Here is a 14,622-nt window from a genome sequence, read left to right as displayed (position 1 = left end):
CAATGGTCAGGCGATCCATTTGCTGTCAACACCCGTTAAAAGGAGGGCTGGGCATGCCGTGGTTGATGATGCGCAGACACGCGCTGAGACCGCGACATCTCTGGCTCTATGTAGACGACGGTGAACAGGTGTGGTCGCCGTTTGTGAGGCACGCTTCCCCGCAGCTCGTCTCCATGACCGAACTGCAGTCGTGGATCAAAAAGAGGCCGAGGAAGGGCGAATGGCACCGCGAGTGTCGCGTTGCTCTCAAGCAACTCTGCCGTCCTGGGTCGACCTTAAGTGACTTCAACACAACCAAAGCATTCTATAGGGGTTTAGTGGAGGGGAGGTACGACGACGAGCTCGGGGCGAACCTGGACGTCGACGAGGAGTACCTGACCCGCCTGTTCGGGACGACTTTCGGGCCAGGGCCCATGGACAACTTCCAGAGATCCCTGGCCTGGCAGTGCTACCGAGAAGCGCTACCCGTTCGGGATAAGCTCTACAGACACGGCTCGAGAAACACGGGGCCGACCTGCCCGAGATGCGGTCAGAGCGACGAAACCGTTCTGCACGCACTCGTTCAGTGTCCAACAATTTCCGACCTGTGGGCTTATGTCGAACAACTGCTGTCACGTGTGGGACGAGTCGGTTTATCAGCTGAGTCTATCGTCAATATTGTCACGCCTCCTTCCTTCAAACGGGAAGGAAGAGCTATTTACATCATCCTTGTGGCTATGGCGAAAGAATGTATCTGGTGGACGCGTCTGAAAGGATTGGAGACAAACACTTTCCTCTCTGGTCAATCTCTCATCAACTTCTTCAAGTACCACTTGAAAAGGAAAGTGAGAGTAGAGAGGCAAGTTTTGTCTAGCGAATGTTTTAAAAAAAGATGGGTGAATGTAGCAAGAATGGCACGTATGAATGACGAAGCCACCTTGAGCATAGTCCTATGAACCCAGAAATCGAAAACAGAGAGTTGCTTATTTGCAAAAAAAAAAAAAAAAAAAAAAAAAGAAATATAAAATGTGACTTCATTGACCGAGGTTACCGTGGTCTTTTCCGTAGGCTTTTCTTTCCACGGGTAAACCTCACCTGTCCTCCCCTTTACACTTCATATTGACATTTCTGTGATAACGATCCCTATTGATCAATTTTTTTTCCCTCTCCCCCTTTTTTTTTTTTTAACCCCCCTTTTTTTTGTCCTCTTTCTCTCCTTTTACGATCCCTTTTGATCGAAACTCCCCCTTCCTTTTTTTTTTTTTTTTTAAAACCTTCAAAAGAAAAGCTCTACCTTGTAATTTGTTCTATCTGTGTGCAGCCCTGTGTGGCTAATAAAGAAACATATCTAATTTATCTATCTATCTATCTATCTATCTATCTATCTAATTTATCTATTTATCTATCTATCTATCTATCTATCTATCTATCTATCTAATTTATCTATTTATCTATCTATCTATCTATCTATCAATCTATCTATCTATCTATCTATCTAATTTATCTATTTATCTATCTATCTATCTATCTATCTATCTATCTATCTAATTTATCTATCTATCTATCTATCTATCTATCTATCTATCTATCTATCTAATTTATCTATTTATCTATCTATCTATCTATCAATCTATCTATCTATCTATCTATCTAATTTATCTATTTATCTATCTATCTATCTATCTATCTAATTTATCTATCTATCTATCTATCTATCTATCTATCTATCTATCTATCTATCTATCTATCTATCTAATTTATCTATTTATCTATCTATCTATCTATCTATCTATCTATCTATCTATCTATCTATCAATCTATCTATCTAATCATCCATCCATCCATCCATCCATCCATCCATCCATCCATCCATCCATCCATCCATCCATCCATCCATCCATCCATCCATCCATCCATCCATCCATCCATATATATATATATATATATATTATATATATATATATATAATATATATATATAATATATATATATATATATATATAATATATATATCACTCTATCTTATATTTTCTTAGTTTAGAAACGTCCAGAAAGATGTAAAGACAATTTCTTGTTGGCTCGGATTTTTCTTCTTGTCTTTTTCCTTCTCAATCTCATCATTTCACCTGATCTTGCAATACTGTTTCAATGAAGGTAATTTATTATTTGAATTAAATGCTCCTTACACAGTTCCTCACCTCTGCCCATCTCTTCTCTTCTCACTCAGGAGCCATTTTCCATTATAACCTGAATATGGATAAACAGCACCGAAACGAACTCGATGTGAAATACCTTGATGCTAAACTACACGACAATGCAATGCTCTCGTTAGATTCCAAACTTGGTAAAGCTCTACACCTTGGTGGCAAAGGAGATTATGTGTCTCTGAAACACAAACGAGGTACCTGCCTGAAAGACACTTCCAAATGTATGTACGGTTTCATGATTTCAACATGGATTAAATTCAAGAACCTTTCTGGGAAACATTATTACATGTCAAGTGGACCCAAAGGATTCACTATATATTCCGTGAACAACGAACTCTTTGCACAGGTAATTAATAACAACCAACTCTGGAAAGTGTGGACCAGTAATATCAAAACTGGAGAATGGTATTTCTTAGAAGTGTCATTCCACATGAAGAGTGGTTTGTCCATGTATTTGAACCAGCGTCTTGTCGGTTCTCCTACAGTGTCTTCCCATAAGATTATTGGTTCCATCCAAGAGGATGAGATTTATATTGGTCAAAATATGGGAGCAATGTCATCAAGTATGTTTCCAGAAGTTGCTATTGACGAAATGGATATTTACCTGGCCGACCGCGATACTCTCATATTTATTGACTTCATACAACGAGGTAAGTCTCCGTCATCTCTATATATTTAAACAGCAAAATGTCTGTCTGTGTGTGTGTGTGTGAGTGTCCTTTATACAAATCCACAATTCTTCAGTTAGAGGGTTCGCACTTTCTATGGTCATTTAAAACCGTCCAAGGGTGGTCATGCATGTCTTTACATTTCCCCAGTCACCCCACAAACCCATTAAAAAATCAATAGAAGTGACTTTTTTGTGAATTTTCTATCCAAAACCCAATCAAAATGCCCGAAACTTGATACACCAATTGAATGTCAGCTAACTGTATGTGATTGGTCGGAGATTTGGACAGTACTCGCGTGTATGTGCGCATGCACGCAGCTGTATATGCATGCACTAGCACAATAGTGCTAGTTTATCTTTTATTTACTCCCTGAGTAAAACAATTATGTGTAAGGGAGGTAAGTAATTCTGGATATATATATATATATATAGATATATATAGATATATATATATATAGATAGATATATATACAACACACTTCTGTCAGTTTCTGTCTAACAAATCCACTCACAAGGCTTTGGTCGGCCCAAGGCTATAATAGACCACACTCGCCCAAGGTGCCATGCAGTGGGACTGAACCCGGAACCGTGTGGTTGACAAGCAAGCTTCTTACCACACAGCCACTCATGTTTGACTACATTTGTTGTAGCTGCCATCTTGTTCTTTGGGAGTCACAATGTGGTCATTCAATCCACTTGAAATAGCAGTAAAATTTCACTCAACCCATACCTTACTATCTAAAATAAGGGTAGGACACCTTAGAGGAGGTAAGTTGCTCCAGTTCTCTGAAGTTACTGGATTTGTTGTGTATATAGATGGGCTGCCCCTTTCTCGGGAATTGGTCAAATGCTGTAGACCCCTGATGAGAACCCGATAATGTTAAAAAAATCATTAAGGCTGCTCATCATTTTTTTTCCAATCTACAGAGAAATAATTAAAATCGCCCCGTTTGTCTATCTATTGCAGCGTTTCTCAACCGGTGCTCCCTGAAACCATGGGGTTCTGCAAAAGATTCCTAGGGGTTCTGTGAGAAAGAGTGAGATAAGCTAATGCTAATTTCATGATCGTAATATACATTCACAACATCTTATTGGTTATTGTAATATTGTAATATTGTAATATAGACATCATCCTATCTAACCTGTTATGTTATCAAAAAAATATAACAACCATTGGGGATATGTTTAGTGATGTCTGTAATTTATGGACACCCTATATATATCATCATCATCATTGAGCGTGGTCATTACCAGAACCACCTGACTGGCCCTTATGCCACCGGCACGTAAAAACACCCATTACACACTTGGAGTGGTTGGCATTTGGAAGGGCATCCAGCTATAGAAACCTTGCCAGATCAGATTGAGCCTGGTGCAGCCTCTGGTTCACAAGTCCTCAGTCAAACTGTCCAACCCATGCCAGCATGGAAAGCGGACATTAAATGATGATGATGATCCATTGTTTTCTAAAACAATAACACTCAGTTATGTCTAATTACATTTGTCTCTGTTTTACTTCACAGGACGCCCTAATATCTACTATTTCCCTTTTGAACGGATGGTTGGTCAAAGAATTTCACATCCTAGCATAAGAATCCAGTCATATGGTAACCCTCATCTTGTGACAGGTAAAATCGGAAAAGCAATCCAGCTGAATGGGAGATCGCAGTATATCGATGTCAACGAACACCCACGTATGTGTTTGGGTAACTTAGATCTCTGCCCACATGGTTTCCTCATGTCAATGTGGTTGCGTCTAAACAAGACGCTCAACAACATGGATTATTTCTCTACAGCCCTCAATGGTCTCTCGCTCAAATACGTAAATGGTAAGTTCGAATTCACGCTGTCTACGTCTTCCAGGAAATGGACAGCCATTGTTGATTCAAAAGAGATTCCAGAAGGTGAATGGCGCTTCATTGAAATTTCCTGGCATCCAACAACTGGGCTTGTGATCTATAACAACAACAGACTTATTGCCTTTGACGATTCACATGGCGTCAACGCTGTCAAGAAGACAAACTACAAGTACAACACTTATGAAGACAGGTTTTACCTTGGGAAAGGAAAAGATCTGGTTGGCAACACAGTGTTTGGGACCATAACCTTTGATGACATCAAGTATTGGTTTGGTGACCGCAACTATTTATTGATGCATGGATATATCAAAAGAGGTAAGATACCATTCTTGAATATTTTCATTGTTCTTTCTCCTACTTCATCTCTCTTTCTCTCCCTCTCTCTCACCTCACATTTCATTACATGAGTATGTACATGTGTGTATGTATGTATGTATGCATAGGTATGTAAAAAGGCGGCGAGCTGGCAGAACCATTAGCACGCGGGGCGAAATGCTTAGCAGTATTTCGTCTGCCGTTACATTCTGAGTTCAAATCCCGCCGAGGTCAACTTTGCCTTTCATCCTTTCAGGGTCAATTAAATAAGTACCAGTTACGCACTGGGATCGATATAATCAACTTAATCCGTTAGTCTGTCCTTGTTTGTCCCTTCTGTGTTTAGCCCCTTGTGGGTAGTAAAGAAATATCTATTTTGTCTGCCGTTACGTTACCAAACAGTTTCGTGTAAAGAATACAATGGAGTGTTACGTAACAATCTGATTATATGACTTTACACTCATCAGAGATGGCTGATATGTAAGGGACTATGGTGACTGCTCTCTATTGTCAGAGGTGGGCTAGCACAACTGATCAGTGGCTGTTGTGAAAAATATGGTGAAATGAAAAAGGGTCCAGGGATTGGGTTAGGAGCTATGTCTCTTGGTTGGGTATGTTGTGAAGCTGGCAAGAGTTATCTTGAAGTGGGAGAAGTGTGTATTATTAATGTAATGTCCCTGCAGGGGTGGGGTGTGTAGTATGTGTAGTGGTGTCATATGTATAACTTTTGTAGGTATATATAGCTGTGTTTGTTGGTCTGTTTTTTTTCTGGAAAGCATAAAGTTGTGGGGAGTGGGAGATGGTTATATTAGCGTGCAGTATGTAATGTGTGTGTTGGGGGGGTTCTGTGTATATGTGAGGGTACGTGTGTGTGTGTGTGTGTGTACTTGACAGGTTTCCACTGGCAAGTCCTTGGTTTGCCTGGAGTTATAGTAGCACACTTGCCCGAGGTGTTGCGCACTGGGACCGAACCGAAAACTATGTATTTGCAAAGCAAACTTCTTAGTCACATAACCGTAAGTAAAGCTATACTGCTACTACTGCTGCTGCTACTACTACTACTGAGTATAATTACGACAATAATAAACGGTATTCAATTAGTTACAGCTACAAAAATAACTAGTATAATTACCATAGATTATCGCCAACGCACGCACATATCCACTTCTAATATTAAACTTAGGAAATAAAACAATAAACACAACCACTGCTACTCCTACTGTTCACACAGCTCCTACCACTACCCCTACTATTTATTATAGGATGGTTTCACTTTCTCTCAAGCATTTTGCTTGATTTTGTTAGCTTCTTTTTAGCAGCCATGTCTAAATGAGTAAATAATGGTAGTTAGACAGTAATATATCCAATCTGCAGACTTAATGGATTGATGATGTTTTTTTATGTAATACTGAAAGTAGTTTAGTCAAAATAATAACAACAGAGTCGAAAGCTATTACAATAATGACATTAATGAGGTAACGAGGAAGTTTCTTCACCCAGTTTGTTAGAAATAACAGCCAAGTTTTTTTTCCTACTACTGTTTTTGAAAATGAAGGAGACATTAGACTCGTATTCCTCACGGTGGTGGAGACGGTGGTGGTGGTGGTGGTGGTGGTGGTGGGTATTTGTGAAGATGGAAAAGCGGGTGGACGTATATTATTAAGAGGGTGTTAAACATTCTAAACTTGTCAGGCACCATGGTTAATAAGGAAGAATTATATGGATGCCAACTCAATTATGCCTTCTCATTAAGAGCGAAGGTGGTGGCGGCGGCAGTGGTGGAGTGGCCAATGTTTCTCTGTTAAGAACCACTGCTTTGTTAGACAATGCAATCCACTTGCCTCCTGCTGCTGCTGATAATGATTTCTTTTATTTGCCTCAAGGGCATCAGATGAGGGAAACATTACAAGGACAGTTTACGATTTTTGTAGGAAAGGTTTTACATAAAAGATTCAAAGTTGCAGGGAAAGAAAAGGAAAAAGAGGTTGAAATGAGAAGAAAGTATACAGAATATATAACTACATCTATGATGCTGTCCTCCTGAGACAAAAGAACCTCCAGCCAGGGTTAATCAAGAAACCCCCTCAGATTCATGATTTCCTTGATCAATAAGGGCACAAACCCTCACCCATCTGTTGCTCTCCAATCTACAAGTACATGCTTAGAGTAGCCCCATTCACCTAATAATAAAAATGTTTCAAATTTTGGCACAGGGCCTGAAATTTGTGCGACAGAGGACCTCGTTGGTTACATTGACCTCAGTATACAACTGGTACTTTTTTTACCAATACCGAAATGATGAAAGGCTGTAGTAGAAGACACTTGCCCAAAGTGCCATGTTTTGGGACAGAACCCAGAACCTTGTGGTTGTGAAGCACATTTCTTAACTACACAGCTACGTCTGTGGCTGATGACAGTACTGCTTGATTGGCATTCATGCCAGTGGAATGTTAAAAGTACATCCAAGTGTGGGGTGTAACTTAGTTAGTTAGTTAGTTAGTTAGTTAGTTAATTTGGCTCAAAAGCAAATAGCAAGGCCATGTAGGGGGACATGGAGTTAAGTACAGGGTGGTGTTCATGTAAAGAGTTCAGGCCACTTGAGGTCAAGGGAGGCTTTAAACAAAGCGGTCGTCGGCATCTTCACCATCTCATCTGGCAGCTTGTTCCACGGATCCGCAACCCGGACGGAGAAAGCTCCTCTCCTTCGATTGAGATGAAATCGTCGCAGGTAGAGCTTTTCGAAATGACCCCGCAGCCGACGCTCTGGAGCAGGAGTGAAGAACAGCTCTTTCGAGAGGTTACACTTTCCACTTATGATGTTGTGGGCGAGAATGAGATCACCACGGCGGCGGCGTTTTTCTGACCCACTTATGAGCACCCCTCGTTCATTGGACGATGAACTTTGCTTGCAAAGACCTATTGAGGCAAATGAAAAAAAATCAAAATCTCTGACATGACCGATGACAGTGCCACCTGGTTGGCACTCGTGCCAGTGGAACGTTAAAAGCTCATCCAAGCATGATCGTTACCAGGGCTACGGATTGGCTCCCGTGTCGGTGGCACATGAAAAAGCACCATTTGAGTGTGATTGTTGCCAGCATTGCCTTACTGGCATATGTGCGGGTGGCAGGTGAAAAACAACATTCAAGCATGGTTTTTGCCAGTGCCACTGGACTGGCTCTTGTGCAGGTGGCACGTGAAAAACACCTTCTGAGCATGGCTGTTGCCAAAACCATCTGACTGGCTCTTGTGCCGGTGGCACATAAAACCACCCACTACACTCATGGAGTGGTTGGCATTAGGAAGGGCAATCCAGCTGTAGAAACTCTGCCAGATCAGATTTAGCCTGGTGCAGCCTTCTGGCTCGCCAGTCCTCAGTCAAACTGTCAAACCCATACCAGCATGGAAAGCAGACATTAAACGATGAGGAGGAGGAGGAGGAGGAGGAGGATGATGATGACGACGACGACGACGACGACGACGACGATGATGATGATGATATATAAATGTGAACTAATATGAAGTCCATAAGTATTTGCCTGACTGAATCCTCTCAAAGTGTTCTTTAAGCAATTCAATGGCTTGATTGAATGTTGTGATGTTAGAAAAGGAGGAAGTTCACTTTTGTGAACATCCCCAAAAAGAACAAAAGATAACCACATCTGTTCTTATAATTTGGCACTTTGCCTGGAATTTGCTTCCTGCCCCATATTTTTCCTGCAGTTGTCAGGATAGGCACAGGCATGGCCATGTGGTTGAGAAGCTTGCTTTTTCAGCTATGTGATCTCAGGTTCAATCTCATTACACAGCACTTTAGACAAGTGTCTTCTATTATAACCTTGGGCCCAATAAAATTGTGTGGACTTCGTAGGTGAAAACTGAAAGAAGCCCCATGTGTGTATACCTTGTCCTGACATCATAGTTATAAACGAATATCATTGTCATACAAGCGATGTTGTTCATTCCCAGTCTCCCATGAAAACCATGTCTGGCCATGTGGAAATATTACCTTATCTGGAATCAGGTGTTGTTGACAAACACAAAATCACACACACACACACGTGATCGGCTTCCGCACAGTTTCCATCTCTCAAATTGACTCACAAGGCATTTGTCGGCCCAGGACTATAACAGATGACACTTGCCCAAGGTGCTACACAGTGGAATTGAACCTGAATCCCTCATGTTGCAAAGCAAATTCTTAACCACACAGCCATGCTTGCACCTATGCATTTTTTAAAGAAGGCAGCTTGAGATCTAAAGGAGATTTAGCTGCTATTTCTAGAAGGTCGATTGACTATATAATAACCAGTCAGGCAGCACTGGCAACGACCCGCACATGGATGGTGTTTATTGCATGCCACCAACACAGGAGCCATTCTCTAACATTTTAGATAGTTTATCTTACAGAAGTTAATGTGTGAAAAACAAAATAGGAATTTTGAAAGAAATCTCTATGAAACTTGTTTTTAAACATAGAATGGTTATTGGGGTCCACTCAAGTAAAATGGGAATTAAAAAACATCCATAGACAAAAAATGGTTGAGAATCTTTGCTCTAAACCATCTGCAACCCTGTGGGACCATGACTGATGGCAATACAGTCTTAATCAGTCCATATTGTTGTCTATCTAAGACTACATCGTCCACTATTTCTTTTCTTTGTTGAAGTAGAAAAGTGTGGTCTAAGGCAGTGCTACTTGAATTGGTGGTCCACGGACCAGCACCGGTCCGTGAGCCATCAGTTGCTGGCACCCAGTGAGTTTCCAGAAAAGAAACTTTATAAAATGTTTATGTAATATTGTATTATTTGTTTACAAAATAAATACAAGATAAAAGAAAATTATCAGCTTTTATTATATTCATTATATATATTGTTTCCATCATCATCGTTTAACGTTTGCTTTCCATGCTAGCATGGGTTGGACGATTTGACTGAGGACTGGTAAACCAGATGGCTGCACCAGGCTCCGATCTGATCTGGCAGAGTTTCTACAGCTGGATGCCCTTCTTAACGCCAACCACTCCAAAAGTGTAGTGGGTGCTTTTTACATGCCACCAGCACAGGGGCCAGTCTGGTGGTACTGGCAACGACCTCGCTCAAATCTTTTTACACATGCCACCGGCACAGGTGCCAGTAAGGTGACATTGGTAATGATCACGCTCGAATGGTGCCCTTTTACGTGCCACGGGCATGGGGGCCAGTCTAGAGTTACTGGCAACGACCTTGCTTGAATCTTTTTACACATGCCACCGGCACAGGTGCCAGTAAGGCGACGTTGGTAATGATCACGCTCGGATGGTGCCCTTTTACGTGCCACCGGTACAGGGCCAGTCTTTTTACACATGTCACCGGCACAGGTGCCAGTAAGGCGACACTGGTAGTAAGACAATAAGAAATATTACCAATCCCTGGCACATTAGAAAAAAAATACTGCTGGTACACCACATCAGATAGTTTGAGAAGCACTGGTCTAAGGGATATTTGGCTGCTATTTCTTGGCTCTCTTGTTGATCCATTATCCTCATCCTTCTTTCTGTTGTTGCCATTTTCATCCTGGTCTCCTTTTATGTTCAAGAGCTTTGTAAAGAGGATCAGATGTTCTCAGCCACTTTGGCTGAGATTATTTATTAAATATTCTTCAAAAGAAGGAAGGCCTAAACTAATTTCATAAGCAAGAGAAAGATATGAAAAGTTGCTTGAAGAAGAACCTGATCTAAAACAGATGGAATCACTAACCTGTTTCTCTGCACACCCACGTCCAGTTGTACAAACAAAACTGCTTCTACCTTGGGTGCCTAACTTGAACAACTTTAATATTAGACAAACTGGTGAGGAGGAGGAGACCCGTTGGGTAGGCAGAAAGTAGGTAAACGGATAGATAGATAGATAGATAGATAGATAGATAGATAGATAGATAGATAGATAGATAGACTGGTAGCTGGGTGGATGGATGGATGGATGGATGGTTGAATGGATGGATGGATGGATGGGTAGACAGACAGATAGATAGATGGGTAGATAGATAGATAGACAGACAGACAGACAGACAGACAGACAGACAGACAGACAGACAGACAGATAGAGAGAGAGAGAGAGAGAGAGAGAGAGAGATATAATTAGATTGATAGATATATAATTAGATAAATAGATAGATAGATAGATAGATAGATAGATAGATAGATAGATAGATGTTTGTATGTAGTTATGTAGGTATATGGGTGGGAAGGTGGATGGATAAGTACTAGATGGGTAGATGAATAAATAAATGGATGAATGAATAAAATGATGATTGGGTACAAAGATATACAGATGGATAGATTGGTTGATAAACAAGTGGAAAGGCAGATGAATATATGGAGGGAAATGGATAGATGAATGGATGAACAGAAAGATTAGCAGGATGGATGAAAAAAATTTCGGTTGGAAAGAAAGTCTTTTCTCATTTTTGACATGATCACTTGGAAGGTATCTTTCCAATACTTAAGGTAAAATAACCATCAATTGTGTTTCTTTTCCATCTTTCTTTGCAGATTATTTTATGTCATGGTGTTTAAATTCATATCAATGTTACCCTTTTAAAACTGAATAATGACTAGATTGACAAATGGGTTGGTGAAAACAGATTAATTGATAGATAGACATACATGGATGGACAGACAGACGGTTCGAATGATGGATGGTTGACTAGATAAATAGAGAGTGATGTAGCTAGATAGGGAATATACGTGTCTGGATAGATAGACAGAAATCATTTGAGACATACTTTTTATGCTAAAATGAAATAGAAGATCTCATTGCTTCCAGATGTCACGACTAAAGTAACAGAAATAAGACATTTTGTATTGCCCGATGTGTGTGTGTATGTATGTGGTATGCATCTGTGTGTGTGTTTGTGGTATGCGTCTGTACATGTGTTTATGAAATGGAAAGAAATCAACAAGTTATGCCAGAAGCCTTAGAAATCTTCTATAAAAGTGTTTAGTAGTTAGGGTAAGGCGGTGAGCTGGCGGAATCGTTAGGATGCTGGACGAAAGGCTTAGCGGTATTTCGTCTGCCGCAACGTTCTGAGCTCAAACTCCACTGAGCACGACTTTGCCTTTCATCCTTTCAGGGTCGATTAAATAAGTACCAGTTCACTGGGGTCGATATAATCGACTTAATCCGTTTGTCTGTCCTTGTTTGTCCTTTCTGTGTTTAGCCCCTTTTGGGCAATAAAGAAATAATTATAAGGTCATGACTTCAATACTCTGCAGTGCATTCTGTCCTTAAGCGAGACACTTTTGTATCGCATTGCTCCAGTCCACTCAGCTGACAAAATTGAGATGTACCTGTAATTCAAAAGGGCCACCTTGTCACATTGTGTCACGCTGAATCTCCCTGATAACTACATTAAGGGGACATGTGGCTGTGGAAGAATCAGCCACTTGCACATTAATTTCAGGAGCGGGCTGTTCCATTGATCGGATGAACATGACCCCTTATCATCATAACTGACAGAGTGCCAATTGGGTAATCCCAGGAATATCTCCAAAAGCAAGTCCCTTGGGTTCAAAGAAAACATTTCCAAAACTTCTTTGGTCCGCTAATTGAGTTGTCTCCCTTGTCACCTGCTACTCAACCACTTTTGTTAATGACACACCACTTGTATTTCATCATCATCATCATCATCGTTTAACGTCCGTTTTCTATGCTGGCATGGGTTGGACGATTTGACAGAGGGCTGGCAAGCCAGAAGGCTGCACCAGGCTCCAATCTCATCTGGAAAAGTTTCTACAGCTGGATGCCTTTCCTAACACCAACCACTCTGAAAGTGTAGTGGTTGCTTTTTATGTGCCACCAGCTTGAGGGCCAGTCAGGCAGCACAGGTAACAACCATGCTCAAAATGGTGCTTTTTATGTGCCACTAGCATGGGAGCCAATCAGGCGGCACTGGCAATGACTATGCCCGAATGATGCTCTTTACGTGGGGCAATAATGGTGTAGCGATTCATGTAAAAAGTGGGGCAATAATGGGGTAGCGATTCACGTAAAAATAACAAAATTCAGATGGTGATTTTTATGTGCTACCAGCACCGGAGCCAGTAAGGCAAGCCTGGCAATGAACACATTCAGATGTTGCTTTTTATGTGTTTACAAAACACTGCTTTTAGTGAGGATTGAAACTGGAACCATCAAGTGATCTTATTAACCTGATCTATGGCATACACCACCTGGCCACAAAGACCATCTAAAAAAGTTGCACTGTGGGTCTATTTAAATCTGGTTTTCCCTTCTCCTATTCTCCGTTTAGCAACTTGCAGTATTTTATTTATTTTTTTTTTGTTTTTGAAGAAATGATTCTTTCTTTTCTCATTTATGTTTGTATCTTTCATTACAGGTCGACCAACCAATTACCTCATAGACATGGACAAAATTGATGGTAACGTATTAACCCATGATAAGCTCTACATCATGGCCGAAGGTAACCCACACCAGATCCCAGGAAGAATTGGATATGCTTTAAATTTCAACGAGAGCGGGCAGTATTTGAACTTTGGCCGACTTGACGACGTCTGTTTTGGAAACCTTGACAAATGTACGCATGGATTTTTGCTGTCCAGTTGGATGAAGTTTGGGAATTACCATAACAACATGCATTACTTTGCTTCAGGTGATGGAGGAATATCAATGTACCAAGATAATGGTTATTTACACGTGATCTTCATTAATTCGAAAAAGAAATGGAAAATCCAAGTTCCTAACCCGGAAATGGACACTTGGCACTTTGTTGAACTTTCCTGGCATCCAGATACAGGATTAAAAATGTACATTAATAACGAGCTTGTCGGATACTCTGACGGTGTCAACTTTGATAGAAGCCTTACAGGAAATAAGGAATTCTATATCGGAGCACCAAGTGCTGGTTATGGAGCTAACCCTAACTTTGCTATTGATGAACTGGAAATATGGTATGGCAATAGAGATAATCTGGTTGCCTTCAATTACATCAACCGAGGTAAGAATCTGTGATGGTTACCAGTGCACACCTTAATAATGATTAACTGAAAATATTTAATGTTTTTTGCTTTTCAGGAATTTCAGGGCCCTAACATGGTTAATAAAGTGGTAAGCAGACAAAACCATTTGCATGTCAGAGAAAATGCTTAGCAGCATTCTCAGTTCAAATCCCACCAAGGTCAACTTTACCTTTCATCTCTTTTGGGGTCGATAAAATAAAGTACCAGTCAAAACACTGGGGATCGATGGAATCGACTTGTTCCTTCCTTTCAAAATTGTCGGGCTTGAATCCTGCAAGGGACCAGTGTCCTGTTCTAGGAGATTGGTGTGATCTCGGTCAATTGGAAAACTTCTAAAAGAAAAACTTCTAAAAGAAAAACTTCTAAAAAATCAAAAGGTTATGATCAAGAAAAATTATTCTTATAGTATTTTGGAAAGAAGAGCCATATTTTCTAATTGCTTAATTATTATATAAAACTGATAGGGAATCTAGACATATGACTGATACATCACAATCTGAAGTTAATTGTATGTGGTGTTTGTACACAGATATATATATCAGGGTGTGTGTTTAATGTTAGATGAGAGTTTA

At 40.5% G+C, this 14,622-nt stretch overlaps 1 protein-coding gene and 1 long non-coding RNA gene across 4 annotated transcripts in view; one reads left to right on the top strand and one right to left on the bottom strand.

Annotated features, from left to right (window-relative positions):
- Positions 1-14,622, top strand: part of LOC115215064 — a 143,816-nt gene that overhangs the window by 58,064 nt on the left and 71,130 nt on the right. For all 3 annotated transcript variants that reach the window (XM_036505475.1, XM_029784211.2, XM_029784210.2), the window contains exons 5-7: positions 2,207-2,836; positions 4,380-5,030; positions 13,411-14,028. In XM_036505475.1, coding sequence (XP_036361368.1) covers positions 2,207-2,836; positions 4,380-5,030; positions 13,411-14,028 — 1,899 coding nt within the window. The remainder of the gene's footprint in view (positions 1-2,206; positions 2,837-4,379; positions 5,031-13,410; positions 14,029-14,622) is intronic.
- LOC118764592 lies at positions 1,980-5,524 on the bottom strand. Its single transcript, XR_005000409.1, has 3 exons — positions 5,431-5,524; positions 5,237-5,239; positions 1,980-1,994 (listed from the first exon to the last, which is right to left on the bottom strand). It is a non-coding gene; the product is annotated as an uncharacterized LOC118764592 (long non-coding RNA).

This window comes from Octopus sinensis, linkage group LG8, assembly GCF_006345805.1.
Source record: "Octopus sinensis linkage group LG8, ASM634580v1, whole genome shotgun sequence".
Taxonomy (NCBI): domain Eukaryota; kingdom Metazoa; phylum Mollusca; class Cephalopoda; order Octopoda; family Octopodidae; genus Octopus; species Octopus sinensis.
The sequence above is the reverse complement of the archived record's forward strand: the minus strand, read 5'-3'. Positions and strand labels throughout refer to the sequence as shown.